General features: G+C 37.5%; 3 protein-coding genes across 5 annotated transcripts in view; 2 read left to right on the top strand and 1 right to left on the bottom strand.

Annotated features, from left to right (window-relative positions):
• Nucleotides 1–17,549, top strand: part of LOC125234127 (NAD-dependent protein deacetylase Sirt6) — a 309,879-nt gene that overhangs the window by 115,750 nt on the left and 176,580 nt on the right. The gene's annotated exons all lie outside the window — the stretch shown is intronic.
• LOC125234128 lies at nucleotides 303–4,460 on the top strand. The gene is made up of 4 exons (XM_048140325.1): nucleotides 303–459; nucleotides 533–902; nucleotides 2,113–2,331; nucleotides 3,060–4,460. The coding sequence occupies exons 1-4, from the start codon at nucleotides 421–423 to the stop codon at nucleotides 4,388–4,390; spliced, it is 1,959 nt and encodes a 652-aa protein (XP_047996282.1). The 5' UTR covers nucleotides 303–420; the 3' UTR covers nucleotides 4,391–4,460.
• LOC125234134 (mitochondrial import inner membrane translocase subunit TIM50-C-like) lies at nucleotides 5,775–17,369 on the bottom strand. The gene is made up of 7 exons (XM_048140331.1): nucleotides 17,131–17,369; nucleotides 16,572–16,746; nucleotides 14,886–15,057; nucleotides 9,249–9,382; nucleotides 8,348–8,573; nucleotides 7,924–8,047; nucleotides 5,775–7,443 (listed from the first exon to the last, which is right to left on the bottom strand). The coding sequence occupies exons 1-7, from the start codon at nucleotides 17,267–17,269 to the stop codon at nucleotides 7,259–7,261; spliced, it is 1,155 nt and encodes a 384-aa protein (XP_047996288.1). The 5' UTR covers nucleotides 17,270–17,369; the 3' UTR covers nucleotides 5,775–7,258.

Here is a 17,549-nt window from a genome sequence, read left to right as displayed (position 1 = left end):
TATTTAAGAAATTATACAATACTGATGAGATGCATTAGATAGACGTAGGGATTGTTAAGTGTCGGCCCACTAGCCCGGCAAACTACTCATAAATATGCAAACTCGAACAAAAAGTGCCATTTTACTCCCTCCTAACAGGGCAGAAAAGTACACCTTTCCCAAATGGGTAACGTAAAATTCTAATGTAATCTAACCGAAGATGAGGCAGTATGGCCTATGATCTTGGCCTACCCAGAAGGACAAATAAAAAAGAAAGTTTTTCCATCTGTGACATTGACGTCTGTCAGTGTCATTCAATCAGCGTGTGATCGCGCGAGTGATATTGATTGATTCTAGTATAAAATAGGCCGAATATTATGATATTTTTGTATTATAATATGCTCAATACGCGTAACTTCACGAAATAGAACTATATTAAACATGGACAGCGAAGACTGTAAAGGATTTCTCAAGCACATGGTATGAACCGTTGAATATTAAGCAACATTTTTAAGCTCTTAGCCTGCTTTAGTAATACTTTCATATTTCACAGAAAAAGCGGCCCGATGGACTTAGCGTTGGAAAAATAGACAATACAGCACCTGTGAGAAAGATAGTCGATGATACGTTATACGTTAACCGACAAGCGTTCGTGTTTCTTCACTCGAATCGACTTCCTCGGTATTACGACGAGCACCGAACAAACAAGCACTTCCTGAACCCTGGGCACTTGCTGGCGGCTTTCCCGGACGACTGGGATGGAGACCTATCCCTCGACTTCTACCAACCATTCCGATACAAGTGTATGCAACCAAAGATGATCACAAGTATTGGCAATAACAATGATAAAGATCCTATAGCTGAATTTCTGAAAATAAAACAGAAGTGGTATGACGCATTGGTGTGCCAGAGGTATTCAGCCTGTAAGTGTTTATTTTATTATCTATGTTTGATATGTATCTGTAAAATTTAGAAGATAACCTAGAAAAGATTCTACTAAAATACACAGCCTAGACAAATTCTATTGAACTTATCCTTTTTTAATCTTTCAAGCCTGAAAGCTTGAAAATTTAAATGACACCTTAATTAATTATGACATAGTTTCAAATTCTCTGATTTTTGCCATATGCGACTCAAAGGTTAAGCTAGATGTACTGCGTGCGTAGCCAATAGGGTGGTCCACATTTGTATGGAAGTAAAATAAATATGACTAATCCTTTCTCCACATGGTTCCCTTTGTTCTATTATGAATTAGTAGTTTATGTACCAAATTTTAACCCATTTGCTCATTATTTACAGGTTGCTCAAGATACATTTAAAATTGGATATCTCCTATAATAAAATAAAAACCGAAATAATTAAAACATTGCAAACTGCCCGGTTCATGTTTTATTTAGCTCTAATGGAATAGGGAAAAATATAATTAAACCATTAAAATACCTCCATGTAAGATTTTTTCTTTAGTCAAGTTCATTTCATACATTTCAGTATGGCATTATTGCTTTATTTTGAGCGACCTCTAAATAAAGTCTGATTGTTCTCAAAATTGGTTGACATGATTTTAATAAGTTTTCGTGTAGAAATAACCATGTGGAGCTCAAACAATAAAAAAAATTTTTTTTTGGACCACCCTAGTAGCCAAATGGCATTTCTCCGACGCCAAACGAAAACGAAACGCCGCGCCAGTTCGTCCGGCTCTGTCGCGCTAATACGCACGAGCGATAGAGATAGATATCTACTAGCGTTTCGTTTCGTGAGCGTTTCGTGAGTGTTAGTGCCATTCGGCTACGCACCCTGGTGCCGTAGCCGAATGGCATTTCTGCGACGCGAAACGAAAACGAAATGCCGCGAAAGGTAGTCTGGCTCTGTTCAGCCAATACGCAAGAGCACTATAAAATAAAAAATAAAAAAACGAAAAAGAGCACTAGAGATAGATATCTAAGAGTGTTTCGTTTCGTGAGGGTTTGTACCATTCGGCTATGTACCCTGGTCCGGTTTCCCAGGCAATAAGAGAACTGTCCCTGTCATATCCCAGAATTTTCATAAGTGAGCTAGTATGCATTTTTGATCTACAATACTGACTCTGCTCACTCTACTTCCTTTACTTATGCTTCCATAATTTTAATTTTCCAGTTAGGACTAAAGTACCGCTTTTAGAATATTTAAAAGAGCACAGCGATGACATCATCTCATGTCCGAAGCACATTGTGGACATGGCGATGCACTGGGACAATGACCCAGACCCGTACTTCAACAGTGCATACAACTGGTACTATGCTGGGAACGGAAACATGCAGCTTGTGGTAATTGATGGCAAGGAGTACTTGATGTGCAGTGAAATCCATGTCTGTAGTAAGTATTGTATTATTCCAGGTTTCTTTTATACTTAGATGTGTTCTAAATTGTGGATTAATGGGGTAAGAGAATGTGTCACAAGAGAGCCAAATTCCATATTTACTGTGAGGGCATACAATCGTACAGTCAAGTGTAAAAATATGGGTGCGTACAACTTATCAAAAATATGTCCCATAGCACTTTATGTCGGCGGAATAAGGTCTCGGTACATATTTTTGAGCGGATAAAATCGATACGTATTTTTGCACTTGACTGTACATTATATCACAAATGGATTCTATTGTTGAATCCTAGATGTAGTGACGGTTAAAGTATTAACACCCATGGTGGAAATAATTTTGCTACATGACACATTCTGATCATCAAAAAAATGTCTGCAAAAGAGAAAAAACATTGTGCCTCAGGGCAGAAAAGTGCCACTTTGAGCCTTCTTAGCGGGGAAGAAAAGTTACCTTACCAGATTGGTGATGTAAAAAAGCAATTTTATAACTCAGTCATAGCAAAACTCCTATTACCATCTTTCATTGTATATTTTTCAGTTGATTTCTCATTTTTTTATCATTCTCACATATGTTGCAAGTGTGATAAAAAACATAAAACTCGGGGCGTAAGAACATTGCAAACTCGAGTCTTGAAATGATATTTCATTTCTGCCCCATGTTACACACTGTACTATTGATATTTTAATTAGCCTGAACCTGAAACACTTTTATTGTTTATTTCAGATTTATTTGAGTTCAATAGGGATGAAGTGACATTCAAAAGGTGTTCAGTGGCAGCCTTTGATTGTGGAGAAGGCAACAATATATGCGAAAGTGTTTGCTCATCACAAAACATCATAGCTTTAAGGACCAAGTATAAAATATTTATACTCAAAATCGTCACAATAGGTGATGAGATCGAATTAGAACAGATAGAAGTATCTGAATCGAAAACAGCATATACTGGCATTTCATTTGATGAGTGTCATAAAAATATATTGTATGTGACAGATTTAAATAACACATTGAAAATAGTCAATATAGACCGGCTAAGAGCAAGAACTGTTGAGTTGAAAAACTCAGTTAAAAGTTTAGTGAACAATTGGAGCACCGTGGTCAGTAATGAGCGCATGTACTACACACACGTGTCTACGAGGGCTATAACACTGTATGACAAGCGAGTCAATAATTCTATACGAAGATGGAGCAACCCAGATAGAGTATCAGATGATGCGATATGCAGTCTCATAAGCGCCGCCAAATATTCCTTGAGCGGGCCTTACCTCTACGTCGCCACTAACCATAATTTGCTTTTAATGGATATGCGATATCAAAAGAATTTAGCTCTGAAGCCCTTACAAAGGTGGACGCACGGAATGCAATCTTTTCCATCTTACATATCAATAAGTAGTTTTGAACGTGATAAGGAATTAATCTGCTTGTCTAGTCAATGGTGCGAAGATACATGTGTCGTGCCAAATTACTTGCAGAGAGAATGGACTGACCCAGAATTCAAGGGAATGACGATACCTTATCGTCTGCCTAGTATAGTAGAGACATTAAAAGAGGCTAAACTGAAACCGCAATACACGGATCTGTATAAGTCTGTAGATAACAGATTGGTAACGGCGTTGTCGGGGAGCCTGTTGTTTGAAGACGGGGAGAAGTATATCGTGCTCTCTCAGAATAGCCTTGGCGACGTGACGTCACACGTGCTGTACCCGGATCACATGTCTACTCCTGTGGACGACGCGCCGGAAGCCCTGATTAAGTGGTGCGAATGCTACGATGATGTGAAAAAGGACTTCATGGTAACATTTTATAGGGACATTAGCCCAATTTGGAAGGTGCTAGAGAAAGTTCCGGAAGGTGAATTGAATAAGAAATTTGAGAATGAGACGACGAACTTTAGTGAGCAGGAAGTGCTTGACGCGTTCAAAAATGAAGAAATCGAGGAATCGCTGTTAGATGTGTGGATGGAAAATGAGGAAGGCGAATCCAAAATTCTTGATATTGATAGTGATGATAAATCCTCGTTGAGTTTGTCGCTAAATATAACGAAAGACGTTGATTGATATTTATAAGAATCTTGACTGTGATTTACTAATAAATTGATTAAATTAAGAATTAGAATTTGGCATTGGAGATTTTGTTTTGTTCCGCCTTAAATACTTTTAGGAAAAATATGCCCTGTCACTAGGCCGTGCCGTAAATTTTGTCTATATTCACGGCATATTCGCTGGGTGTGGAGTGGACGCACTCGTTTTGTCCTTTAAAACCATCGGGTAAAAACGCATTTTATCCACTAGTGGGTAAAGTAATTTGACCTTGAATAATGTCAAATTAACTGCTTTAAAATTGATAAAAGTAGGTGAATCTAGTAATAAAGATGATTTACCACCTGTGGAACTACTGGAAGCAGTGATAAACGCATTTTTTGCGTTGTAGTTTCCTCGCTATAGTGAGGGGAAAAGTTTTGTGTTACATTCGGGTGCAAATGTATTTTACTTCTCGTGTGTTAAAAAACTCGCAAGTTCAGGATTCTATTTTTAACCGACTTCAAAAAAGGAGGAGGTTCTCAATTCGACTGAATGTTTTTTTTTTTTTTTTTTTTGTATGTATGTTCCTCGATATCTCTGAGAATTGTGGACCGATTTTCAAAATTTTTTTTTGATCGAACGGGTATAACCCCGAGATGGTCCCATTGGCACCAAGTCAGGGTCTGATGATGGGATCCTGGAGAAATCGAGGGAACTCTTCAAATGTTATAGGCACATGTAATGTTTTTAGTGTATTTTTCAAAGGTAAACCAGTATTTACGCCTGATGGTAATAATTTTATGTGGCTGAGCTGATGATGGAAGGTCAACTCCTCAATGGTTAGGAGTTAAAGGATAATTCTTTCACTAGTGTACATGTATTCGGACTGATACATATAATAACAATAGGAACCACTAAAAATCAACAAATAAATAAACTTTTTTAACAAAAAATAAAACCGCCTTCAAAAATAAGCGCGTTACAAAACACGGAGAAACTAAAAAGCAAACAATAATAAACCTTTGAATTCAGATTTCTTATCGTATTGCAATAATCTAAACATCCAAATTATAAACAAATCAATTATTTTTGGAGTCGGTGCCAGCCTGCGTATGGTTGGGTGGGGCAAACAGGCAATAGCAAGGCGACGAACAGGTCTGGTACCGACTGCAAAAATAATTGATTTGTTTATAATTTGGATGTTTAGATTATTGCAATACGATAAGAAATCTGAATTCAAAGGTTTATTATTTTTTGCTTTTTAGTTTCTCCGTGTTTTGTAACGCGCTTATTTTTCTCCTATAGACTCCTTTCACTTGCTCGTTTTTCTATTCCACACTCGGCGTTAAAATACAACTTTGCCCCCTTGTATAACAAATAACTATTAGTACTGCAATAAAAAGGACAAAATTAAACGCTGTTTATTAATAAACATCTATATTTCCTATCTAAATAAATGACTTGTATTACATACACTCTGCTCATCCATTACAATGCTCATACATACAAATAACAATTAACATAACAAGTGCTCCTATGATGCCATGCTAAACTTTACTTCGGGTTAGTAGTAATAGTAGTTAAGTTTAATTTGTGGTTAAAAAAGTAAAGTTTAGAATGGCGCCGGGCAAACTTAAAATAAATTTGGGTAATTATACAGAATGGTCCAAAAGATAATACATGATTAAGTTTCTCTGATATTACAATTTAATTTTTTATAACTAGTAATTCTAAGGGTGTTGTGAAACTTGTGAAGCCTTTTGGGCCACTCTGTATAATTTATATTCAAGTCGACAATGCCTAACAGTTACTGCAAATATATAATATGCAAAAAAACGATTAATTGTTGCTAAAGGGCAGCAACAATTAATCGTTTTTTTGCATCAGGGACAATTTTTAACATTAATTCATCAATTTCATCATTTTTATAAAGGTTTCACTGTTGTAAAAGAAGATATAGTTATTTATTTTTTTGATTTTGATACGTCGTAAAATTATTGTTACGTTGCAATACATGAAGGGTTAAATAGAAGGAAAAATAACATAGTGAACACATAAAGAAATATAGTAGGTCACTTGGTTTCAGTCACCACCTTGTGTAACTTATATCAAGAAAATACATTTTTAATTATACAAATACAAGTAAATACATCAGATTTAGGTAAGCTTTGAGAAAATTTTAAAATGCGAATTATAAATGCCATATGCAATAATTAAGTTTGTTAACAAACTGATTTCATGTGTAGAACTATTTTGAATAGTTGTCTAGGGCCGCCATCTTGCCGAGCAAATTGGCTTGGGCAAGGGAAACGTGCGTGCACGAGTCATTTTGACGTTTTGCGCGTTCGATTTATGTGGACTAATGTCACGATCAACAAGATTTAACAATCAACTCTGTTTCATATTTTAGTTTTCCCAACTCATGAACTTGCGACATACTTATCGCGACAATTTGTTTCTAAAGAATGTGTTTAATCGAATACAATACATGAGTCTTTATTATTTTTCTAACAAGAGCCACCTTTCCACTTGCTTACACTAGTGTATCTCATTAAGCCAATGGTCGACCGTATTTCGTTGGAATAAAAGCCATAGGTTCAGCGAACTGGCTAGGTCGCGCCGTCCTAAACTGACATCGCGAGGGGAGAATTAAACACTGTCGACGAACTAAAAAGTTAAAAACCCTTACATTAGCGACGCGTGAACGATCTCAGCCAGATTTTAGTAAGCGTGGGTTCTTGTGGCTGTTTGTCTCGTTCCATCTGATCCATGAGCTTGCGCTGGTTGTCACGAAAAGCAGCCATAGGGTCATCGAAGTGGCTATGTGTAACTATTATATTGCGCCGTCCTATACTGTCATCGCAATGAAAGAATTAAACACTGTCAAGGATAAGGGATCTTACATTAGCGACGCGTGAACGACCTCAGCCAGTTTTTAGTAAGCGTAGGCTCTTGTGGTTGTTTGTCTCGTTCCTCCATCTGCTCCATGAGTTTGCGCTGGTTGTCGCGGAAGGCGGCGATGGGGTCATCGAACTGGCTGTAGTAGCGCAGCACGTCTCGCACATCGGATATTGAGGACATCGCGATGGCTGGGAAGAGCGAAATGGGTTAAATTGACAAAAGTACCTATACTCAATATCACAGTATTTTTTTATAATTTCATTATTTATTCTTCCATGTAAAACCTTTTTGTTACATTATATTTATAATTGCTGTTTGTTACATCGTATTCTTTAAATATGTTCTATATGTGCTTCTTCCTTGGTGTCATTTTATATGGGTCCCTGTATGGGTAAAAGCTGCAGTCATTATCTATGCATTAATCACCTTAAGAACTACCCATTTGATATCTTTCAATTTAAATTTTATTCGTACTCCATACCATTTAAGTAAATACTTCATCCTACGACCAAAAATCTAAAAATAAACATCGTATACAGAAAGAACAGTTTGAGTATGAGTAAGTAGTACGAGCACAAAGGCCTACCTATCCCAAAGAGTTTGATACACAAACAAAAGTGTAAAATCTTGATAAAAAATACACTTAAAAGAATGGGAAATATACTCACTTTGTAGAAAGTTGGCTAGGTCGAGTAAGGCAGTGTCGTCGTCTGCGCCTTTCCACTTTTGCAAGATTAGTGCGTTCTCCGGGTGGAACTTGGTTGCTTGTTTGTTCCAGTCTACCACAATCACCTGTTAACAATACACAATTGAAAAATTAGGCAATGTAGTGCACAGCTTTAGTTGAATACATTTGCTAATATCTGGCAGGTCTATCAGATAGAACTTCATATACTTTCTTTACGAAAAACAACGTTCGTCAAGCAACATTTGACAGATTTCAATTGAGTCATTCCAAGTTCTCAACGTGAAAACTGAAAGTGCGTAGAATCCCTAAACTTACTTAACTAAATTAATACTTATTTAACTAAATATATTGTTTAGACAGCCAAAAAGTGGATAGTTTTCTGTAGGAAAAAATAGTCAACCAACCTTTGATAAATCCCGATTAAGTCCCTCCAAGTTTTTAACGTGAACTCCATCTATGAAGTGCGTGGAATCCCTAAACAGCCTATATGCGATCATCTTGTTCTCCGGGTCTAGTTTGTCGATAACCGGCCAGATCATGAAGGCGTTCTCAGATGTAAAAATAATCACTTCGAAGTCAGATGACGCTACAGTTTGAAGGAACTGGTCGACGCCCGGACGCTTTTTAAATCTGAAAGATAATATTCAATTAGTCAAGCATTTTAATGACATAAGATTCATCTTGTAATATAAGATATTTGCAATTGTTTGTTATAGAAGAATAGATATTAACGTCAGTACATCAAAACAATGAAGTAATAGGCTAGTTTCCTACTAGTCAAATCAGCTTCTTTTTAAGAACTGTCAAAACGATTTGCTAATATGGATTTACTATGAAATACCGAGGAGTGACGTCACGGTCAATTCATTTACTTTATATCTTTCTCTTTGACTTATTAAATAGAAATTATGTTTAAAAATAACTACTGTCCATATTTTTCTTCTAATTATGTGGTGCTTTATTTCATGCCTTGCATAAAATATTTTATTTGAAGTATAGGAAACTAGCCTATTTTACTGAAAGATGAATTAAAATTAACTATAGAAAACTTTATGTTGTTGCTATAAGGTTTACAATCTGACTAGCAAAGTTGTCTGTGTGGTAAAATTTAGAAAGGAAAACAAGTTCTCAAAGACAGAAATACCTTCTGGCAATTAAAGACGACTAGTCAATACGCAAAATATGAAAAAATTGCAGATATTTGACAAAGGTTGGTAAGTAGAGGCTATCTCGTACTGACATAAAACGTGACGTGACTAGCCAATGTGACTTTAGGGGAGTAGATTTCTATCATTATCAACATACCTCCAGCCAGTTTGATAGGACCAATCAGGATGAACCAGTACATCTGTAAACTCTAGCACAAGTGTGTAGGTGGGCTGGTACTGCGGTGGCAATGGATCAGGCAGGAGTTTCTCTCGGGAAGGCTCTTTGATCATCTGAAACAGTATGTCATGTGGATTCATATGTACAGTCAGCCAATTGGAACCCTAGGCCACTCTACATCTACAATCATGTCAAAATGACATAAATCTAGAATGGCCCGGTGCGTGCGTGCGTGCGTGCGTAGGGACAGGAATAACATTGTCACATCACTTGTCTAGTCTGTTAACAACTGTCAGATGCCACCCAAATGCCACGAGTTACCGATGTGTATTATTATTAGAGATCGTTATCAAGGTGCACTTTTCGTGGCAAACGGTACGGTTGGCAAAAAAAACAAATACTTACATTTAAATATTCACTTTGTTCTTAACTACAAAATAAATACTTACCTTCTTAGGATTACACCTCTACGGTACAAAGCCTTTTCTGATGAACTATATATTTAAAAAAAAAAATAGGTACGTAAATGACATTAATTATGTCATAAAAATACATTACGCGAAGTGTAGACATATTATTTTAATCCAAATAATCAAATGCACTCTAGATAAAACTATCTAGAATTGTTATTCAAGTACCCAGTTCAAGTCAAAAGTAGTGCACGAAGCCAAATCTGTTGAACAAATTTTAGTTATTTATTCAATGTAATTTAGATAAATAATTATAAATATGTGTATATTTCATAATTTGTTAAGTATATAATGTTTTAAATACTTGTGTATTTGTTTTTTTGCCAACCATACTCTGCCACCAATACAGCACGCTGATAACGATCTTTAATTATTATGCAAATACAGATTATATTATTGATAACCATACTGAGTAACAAATACTCGCTAACAATGATTCAAAAGATTTAGTACTAAGATATCATCTGAACTGTTTGCTACTGAGATTTGAAAATTGAAAATCAGTAGCTTTTAAAGAGCAAAAAGACTAAATAAGCGGTGTCCGACCCTTTAAAACGGTACGATACTCTTGACTTACCCAGATAACCAAACATTGTAAATAATTCGTTCAGTAGTAGTTACAGTATACACGTTAAACTTCCGTGAGACATATTCAAATAATTAATTGAAATACGGTTGTACTCACGTTATTATATCGCTATTGCTGCGACATGTTTCGGGCCAATTCGGAGGCCCCTCTTCAGGCGTATAGGAGTTCACGCGACGGCTAGACTCCGCAAACTGAACGCTCCGCTCGCCGCTCCGCCCGCTGCGCGCGCGCTGATAGGACGGGGGAGGGGCCTATACGCCTGAAGAGGGGCCTCCGAATTGGCCCGAAACATGTCGCAGCAATAGCGATATAATAACGTGAGTACAACCGTATTTCAATTAATTAGTAGTTATAGTTTTTAAAAAAGCATGTAATATCTTTCTTTTTTGTGTGTAATATGTTGTTTTCTATAATTTTGTTCATGTTACCTGTCGTGATTGTTTTTCACCGAATGGTTTAACCGGAAGATCAGCGCTGGAAGTCGCCAGCAATATGCTGAGGTTAAACCATTTCGTGGCACCTTCTCGTTTTTATGTGTTCCTATTTGTAATATTTTTCTCTTTTGTGTGTTTACGAATAAAATTTATTCTATTCTAAATAATATTTATACTCTAGGTATTGTGTAGGATAGATCTCTCTCTCTCTCTCACACAAAGCAGGCTTACCAAATAATAAAAAAGAATGTAGTGCGTAATTGTTATCCATGGTATTTTCTCGGAATCATTCTATTATTATTATGAGCCTATTGTGTCCCACTGCTGGGCAAAGGCCTGGGCAAAGGCCCCCCTTCTTTCTCCATTCTTCTCGATCTTGAGCTAAAACTGGCCAGTCTGTCAAAAAGGAGTCCAAGTTATCCCGCCATCGCCGGCGAGGTCTGCCGGATCCTCTGTTCGACTCATGGGGCTCCCATTCCGTGGCTATCTTGGCCCACAAGTCATTCGGCATACGGCAGACATGTCCAGCCCAGTCCCACTTTAACTTGGCCGCTTTTCGAGCTACATCAATTATCCGAGTTTTTGAGCGCAGCGTGGTGTTTCGGATTCGATCCCTTAGTTTCACACCTAATATGCTGCGCTCCATAGCTCTCTGGCAAACCCCGAGTTTGGACTTCTGAGCTTCCGTCAAAGACCAAGTCTGTGCACCGTAAGTGAGGACTGGAAGTATCACATGTCCATGAGCCTACGTTTAAGTGACAGAGGTAGGTCTCCCTTCATGAGGTGTTTCATTGACCAATAGCTCTTCCAGGCGTTCTCGGTCCGTCTGTGAACCTCTTTTTCTTGTCGCGCCTGGAAAGAGACTATTTGGCCCAAATAAAGGTATTCATGGACATATGCAATGCGTTCTCCGTTTACCTCAATCTTACGTTCTGTGCTGTTAGACATGACTTTGGTCTTTGACATATTCATCTTCAGTCCAACCTCGAGGCTTGCGTTGCTGAGGTCTTCTAGCATTTGATGTAGCTCGGATGCCGTTGAGGAAAACAGGACTATGTCGTCAGCGAAACGAAGATTGGTCAACCTTTTCTCGCCGACAACCAGCCCCTTGTCTTCCCAACGCGGCGCAAGTTTCCGGAAGACATGTTCTAATGTGCTGGTGAAAAGTTTAGGCGACAGCGGATCTCCTTGTTTTACTCCTCTTTGTACTTCGAAGGACTGGCCAGAAGACTGTAATTTTATAGCGGCTGTGCTATGTTTGTATATAGTGCTTAGGAGTTGGATGTAGTTAGGTGCTATTTCTTGGTGACGCAGAGCTGTGAAGATGGCATGGTGTGATATACTGTCGAATGCTTTAGAATAGTCCACAAACGCTAAATAAAGGGGGAGGTGGTGTTCGTGGCATTTTTCGATAATTTGGTTTAACGTGTGCAGATGGTCGGTGGTAGATAAGCCGGGGCGGAATCCCGCTTGTTCAGGTGGTTGGTGCAAATCCAGTTGACCCGAAATGCGATTTTCAATTATTTTTATAAATATTTTATAAAGATGGGAGATAAGGCTAATAGGGCGATAATTACCTATATCGGCCTTATCGCCCTTCTTATGTAACAGAATTATGTTGGAGTGGCAAAAATTTGAAGGAAAAGTTTGAGTCTCTATAATTGTATTAAACAATTTACAAATGTGTGGAATTAATGAGGTCTCTCCAACTCGCAAAGCTTCAGTTGTAACGCCATCTTCACCCGCGCTTCTGCTGTATTTCATTTTTTGTAGTGCCAGGTGCACATCATGCTCCGTTATTGGTGGAATGGCGCTGAAACTATTGTCTCCGATTGGTGGATTGGTGGTGGGAGTTCGGAGGGGATCAGAGTAGAGAGTCTTATAATATTCGGTGGCAATATTTAAAATTTTGTGTCTGTCTCCTTGCTTTGCTCCTATGTTGTCTCTCAGGCTAGTTATCCAGCTCTGCCCCTGAGATGCACCTTTTCTAGCGGCCTTTAGAGACTTGTTTTTTGTAAGGGCTATTTCAACCAATTTTGTATTATGTACGTTATTTTCTTTTTTGTTGTCTAACACATCGAAATAGTTTTTCAATTCTAAGTTAAATTTATGTTGGTGCAATATGAGTGTATCTTTATCGTGTTTCTGTATTTTACTTTTCAAAATCAGATGTTTGCGGTAAATAGATTTATTGAAAATTAACTTGGCGCGAAGTGGACGATGATCGGAACTAAACTGTATGTTATTTATTGTTTGTATGTTTTTGACTATTTGGTTATTGTTTGCAATTACATAGTCTATTTCATTTCTAATGCGGGAATTCGGTGAGAGCCAGGTCCACCTTCGTTGAGGCTTTTTGAAAAAATAACTGTTGGAGATTTGCATGTTTCTCCCAAAGGCAAACTGGATGAGACGTGAACCTCTCTCGTTCCGGTCTCCAAGACCATGGGGTCCGACTGTTTTGGTATCATCCATCGGTTGTCTTTTCCCTATCTTGGCGTTGAAATCGCCAAGAATTAGGTTGTACGCTGCACGGTGTTCTTCACAAGCTTTATTTAATAGGTCATAGAAGTCTTCAACTTCTTCGTCCGGGTGGGTTGTTGTTGGAGCATAAACTTGGATTAGAGTTAAATTTTGGTGTTCTGTAAGTTGAAATTTTAAAACTGCTATTCTGTCAGAATATGAGATAAATTCAATGATATTGTCTTTCCATTTCTTTTGAACTAAAAAGCCTACACCGTTTCGACCGCCTGAATTTCCGCAATAGAAAAATATGGTATTTTCTCGTTCGACAGCATCTTGGCCTTCTCTACGTACTTCGGAGAGGCCAACTATGTCCCAGTTAATATGTTGAAGAGAGTTTTCCAGCTCTAACAATCTTTCTTCTGTGCGCAATGTCCTGGTATTGTAGGTAATGACGTTTAACTTTTTATCGGAATCCTTTTTGCCTTTCGCCGGAGTCGTTTGACGGAGAGGTCGTAATGCCCGGAGATTCTTCGCACCCCGAGTTCTAGACAATTTCCGCCTACCGTCATCGGCGGAGTTATCCGAACCGCCGGGCCCTAGGGGCCATTTATTTGTTTGCTTATCCATATTTTGAAGGGGGGGTTTAGACGATTAACCTACCGCGCTTGTCCAGTGCGTGTTGGTAGGTGAGTAGTGAGCCTTCTAACTCGGCTCGTGGGCGCCGCCGTTGATGGACTAGCCATTCTTCCGCCGCCACCCTTAGTCGATATCCTACTCTGATATTGACTGCCTGTCTAGGCCAAGAAATAATGCCCTAGCCAGCGATTCACACAAAAAGTGTGCGACAGTTTAACGTCTTATCGAGGACGAGGACTGTGAACAAATACGTGAAAAATCCCCTTGGTCTGGGTCAATGATTGCTAAATTGTTGAATTTCTAGAAAACTACTAGGCAATAATTATTGCCCACATCATTATTTCATTAAAGGACAATTAAATAATAGTGGCAAAATAATTCAAAATATCCACTCCTTGCGGTCCACACGGAATCAACAGACAAAAAAGATGGATGAAAATCTTGTTCAGAGGATGGTGAATACTATTTTCAGAAAAATCCGTAATTTTGTGCATAAACATACTGAATGATTGAAATATATGTGACACGCTATAAATTAATAAACGATCTTTTATATTCTGCAATAAAAAATATTGTTTACTTTTTTCTTTTCATTTAAAAATTAAATTCCTCCCATCGCGTACCAATTCTAAATTAACTATGCTTTAGTGGTTAGTGACCCTGCCTGCTAAGCCGCGGTCCCGGGTTCGAATCCCAGTAAGGGCATTTATTTGTGTGATGATCACAGATATTTGTTCCTGAGTCAGGGATGTTTTTCTGAGTACCCACAACACAAGAATTCTTGAGCTTACCTTGGGACTCAGTCAATCTGTGTAAGATCGTCCTTTTAATATTTATTTATATTATTATTTATTACAGTCATAATAGTTCCAAAGGAATTTATTCTATACTTAGGGTTTTAGCTTGACCAGAAATATAAGACTATTATTGTCAAGAGGGCGCTGTTATTTTGATGTTGTGACAGTTCAGTATTATAAAAAAAAAATAGGCTAGTATATTTCTGGCCAAGTTACACGCATACCTTTTCATAGAAAGTAAGTTCCTTCCAGGTCCTCTTCAAGTACTGCAGCGGAACAGGTAAATGCGAGAACTCGTCCTCCAGCAGGGTGCCGTCGTCAGCCCGCCTGGGAGCTCCCATCTCCACAACCATGCAGCCACCCATCACGGTTAGAGCACCACCGAATACTGCAAAGCTGGAGATTTGGTTTGTTGTGAGAATTTGAGGCCAAAAATATAAATTAATAGTTATTTGTTATACAAGGGGCAAAGTTGTATTTTAACGCCGAGTGTGGAATTGAAAAACGAGCAAGTGAAAGGATTCTATAGTTGAACCACGAGCGAAGCGAGTGGTTCGAGAATAGAATCCTGAACTTGCGAGTTTTTTAACACACGAGAAGTAAAATACATTTGCACCCAAGTGTAACACGAAACTTTTCCCCTCACTATAGCGAGGAAACTACAATGCAAAAAATGCGTTTATCACTGCTTCCAGTAGTTCCACAGGTGGTAAATCATCTTTATCACTAGATTCACCTACTTTTATCAATTTTAAATCAGTAAATTTTACTTTATTCGAGGTCAAATTACTTTACCCACTAGTGGGTAAAATGCGTTTTTACCCGCTGGTATTAAAGGACAAAACACGTGTTTCCGAGCTAGTGAGGGGAAAAAAAATAAATATCAAATTTACAACAAACTCTGTGGCCTAAACAGAATATACACCGTGTTTTTTTTTTGTTTTCTGTTAAATTTGACACGTAGCATTACCAGGAACCATCATTTTCATACATAGTAATTGAATTTATTAGTGTGAGAGACCCGAATAACATTCAAGTTAGTGTCAAGTGATTGATGGCACATGTCAAAACAAATAACATTAGGAATTGGTAAAGGTTGTCACACATGTTCAGTAATTATCTTTATTTATTTTTAGGGTTCCGTAGTCAACTAGGAACCCCTATAGTTTCGCCATGTCTGTCTGTCCGTCCGTCAGTCCGCAGATAATCTCATTGGCCGTTAGCACCAGAAAGCTGAAATTTGGTACCAATATGTATAGGATAGGTACTTAAAAATGAATAAGGCTCTACTAAAATCGTTTTTTGATAGTATTAATATTTTCGGAAATAATCGCTCCTAAAGGAAAAAAAAGTCCCCCCCCCTCTAACTTTTGAACCAACCATATGTTTCAAAAATATGAAAAAAATCACAAAAGTAGAACTTTATAAAGACTTTCTAGGAAAATTATTGTGTACTTGATAGGTTCAGTAGTTTTTGAGAAAAATACGGAAAACTACGGAACCCTACACTGAGCGTGGCCCGACACGCTCTTGGCCGATTTTTTTAATATCTCAATAACCACAATAGTTAAGACACTAGTTTCTTAGAGAAATTAATTGTATTTGATCTAAAGAACTTTCCCTTAAAGTTAACGGAATTCAATAAAAACAGGTTGTATGTATATGAAAGGAAGGAAAGGAGAGCTGTTAAGTTTTCTTTTTTAATTAGCCTTTTTTGTGTCCCACTGCTGAGCAAACTTCGTAAACCCTGGAGACACTCCCTTTGGATGTGTTATAATTTATTGCCACTCGTCTCGAACTTCCTTTTTTCCGCACTTGTATAGTAATGAGCTTCTTTCAACTAATTTTTTGCATCAATAAATATGGCAAATTCTGATATACAAAAAAAAACAGGGATTCGTATTACACACCCAATTTTCATCCTGCGCCAGCTCTTCTCATTTTCTTCAGTTTTTTCTTTATTTTCTTTTTCAAAGTTTTCTTGTTCACTTTTTATTTTCTGTGCCTCATCCGCCACTGGATTCTGGGGAAAGAACCTTCCAAGAATGTCCACCTTCTCAGGTGTTCCTGCTTTATTTTTGTCACCTAAAAAAATAGAACCATATTCTGTTAGAAAATGAGGCATGAAGAGTAGCAATTTTTACTATTTTTATTTTTTACCAATTTAATTAAAACTGCAAATATAAGCTATAGAAAATTCAGGACCATTGACTTTGCAGGTAATGTTACTCTTAGGCCAAACTGGTAGTCATGACTTTTTTTTAATGGGAATTTAAATTTCAAGTAGTTTGCTCAATAACAAAATTCTCTAAATGGTGCAAGTAACTTTTAAACATGTTAAAAGAATATATACAGGTTTATTATATTTTCAAAATAGAAAAATCGTTTTAAAGCTCTCCATTACAAAGAGCTACATACATTTTTATTAGTAAATATAGTAAATTGTGAAATATAAAAAATCGATCTAACCTATATTTTCGGTGCCGTAGAATCTGAGGGAGTTGGCGCTGAGGAAACACATTTTATGTCGAGGGAAACTAGACTTTTGCAACTTCACTGTATTACAGCATACTGCTTTTGTTAGGAAAAGTACTTTTCGGAGCGACATTTTCAATTTTCCAATTCACATTTATTTTACACAACAAATGTCAATCACAAAACGAAACGCGAAACCGCTGACCGCTGAAGCTGAAAGGGTTGTCAATTGTCATGTCATAATCTACTAAATGTCAAATTGTCAGCATGTTGGCCGAATCACGGCCGAGTAGCCGAATATTGGTCGGTCAGTGATCACTGAGAAAAGATTATGAAAATGACTACTTAGAGGGCAAATAATTGTTTAGTTATTTTTAATAATTTTAAGCATTAATTTTTGATTACCATTCCAC

The sequence above is a fragment of the Leguminivora glycinivorella genome, chromosome 15, assembly GCF_023078275.1.
Source record: "Leguminivora glycinivorella isolate SPB_JAAS2020 chromosome 15, LegGlyc_1.1, whole genome shotgun sequence".
Classification (NCBI taxonomy): Eukaryota; Metazoa; Arthropoda; class Insecta; order Lepidoptera; family Tortricidae; genus Leguminivora; species Leguminivora glycinivorella.
The sequence above is the reverse complement of the archived record's forward strand: the minus strand, read 5'-3'. Positions and strand labels throughout refer to the sequence as shown.

What these genes read in the sequence shown, in the direction of transcription:
- LOC125234134 (XM_048140331.1), bottom strand. Translation starts at nt 17,269, where the DNA reads ATGTCGCTCCGAAAAGTACTTTTCCTAACAAAAGCAGTATGCTGTAAT. An exon ending in TCCTATCAAACTGGCTGGAG is followed by an intron (nt 8,574 to 9,248) that starts GTATGTTGATAA and finishes ATTATCTTTCAG; the next exon opens with ATTTAAAAAGCGTCCGGGCG. An exon ending in TTAATCGGGATTTATCAAAG is followed by an intron (nt 8,048 to 8,347) that starts GTTGGTTGACTA and finishes TATTGTTAACAG; the next exon opens with GTGATTGTGGTAGACTGGAA.
- LOC125234128 (XM_048140325.1), top strand. Translation starts at nt 421, where the DNA reads ATGGACAGCGAAGACTGTAAAGGATTTCTCAAGCACATG. An exon ending in AAGGATTTCTCAAGCACATG is followed by an intron (nt 460 to 532) that starts GTATGAACCGTT and finishes CATATTTCACAG; the next exon opens with AAAAAGCGGCCCGATGGACT. An exon ending in CAGTGAAATCCATGTCTGTA is followed by an intron (nt 2,332 to 3,059) that starts GTAAGTATTGTA and finishes TGTTTATTTCAG; the next exon opens with ATTTATTTGAGTTCAATAGG.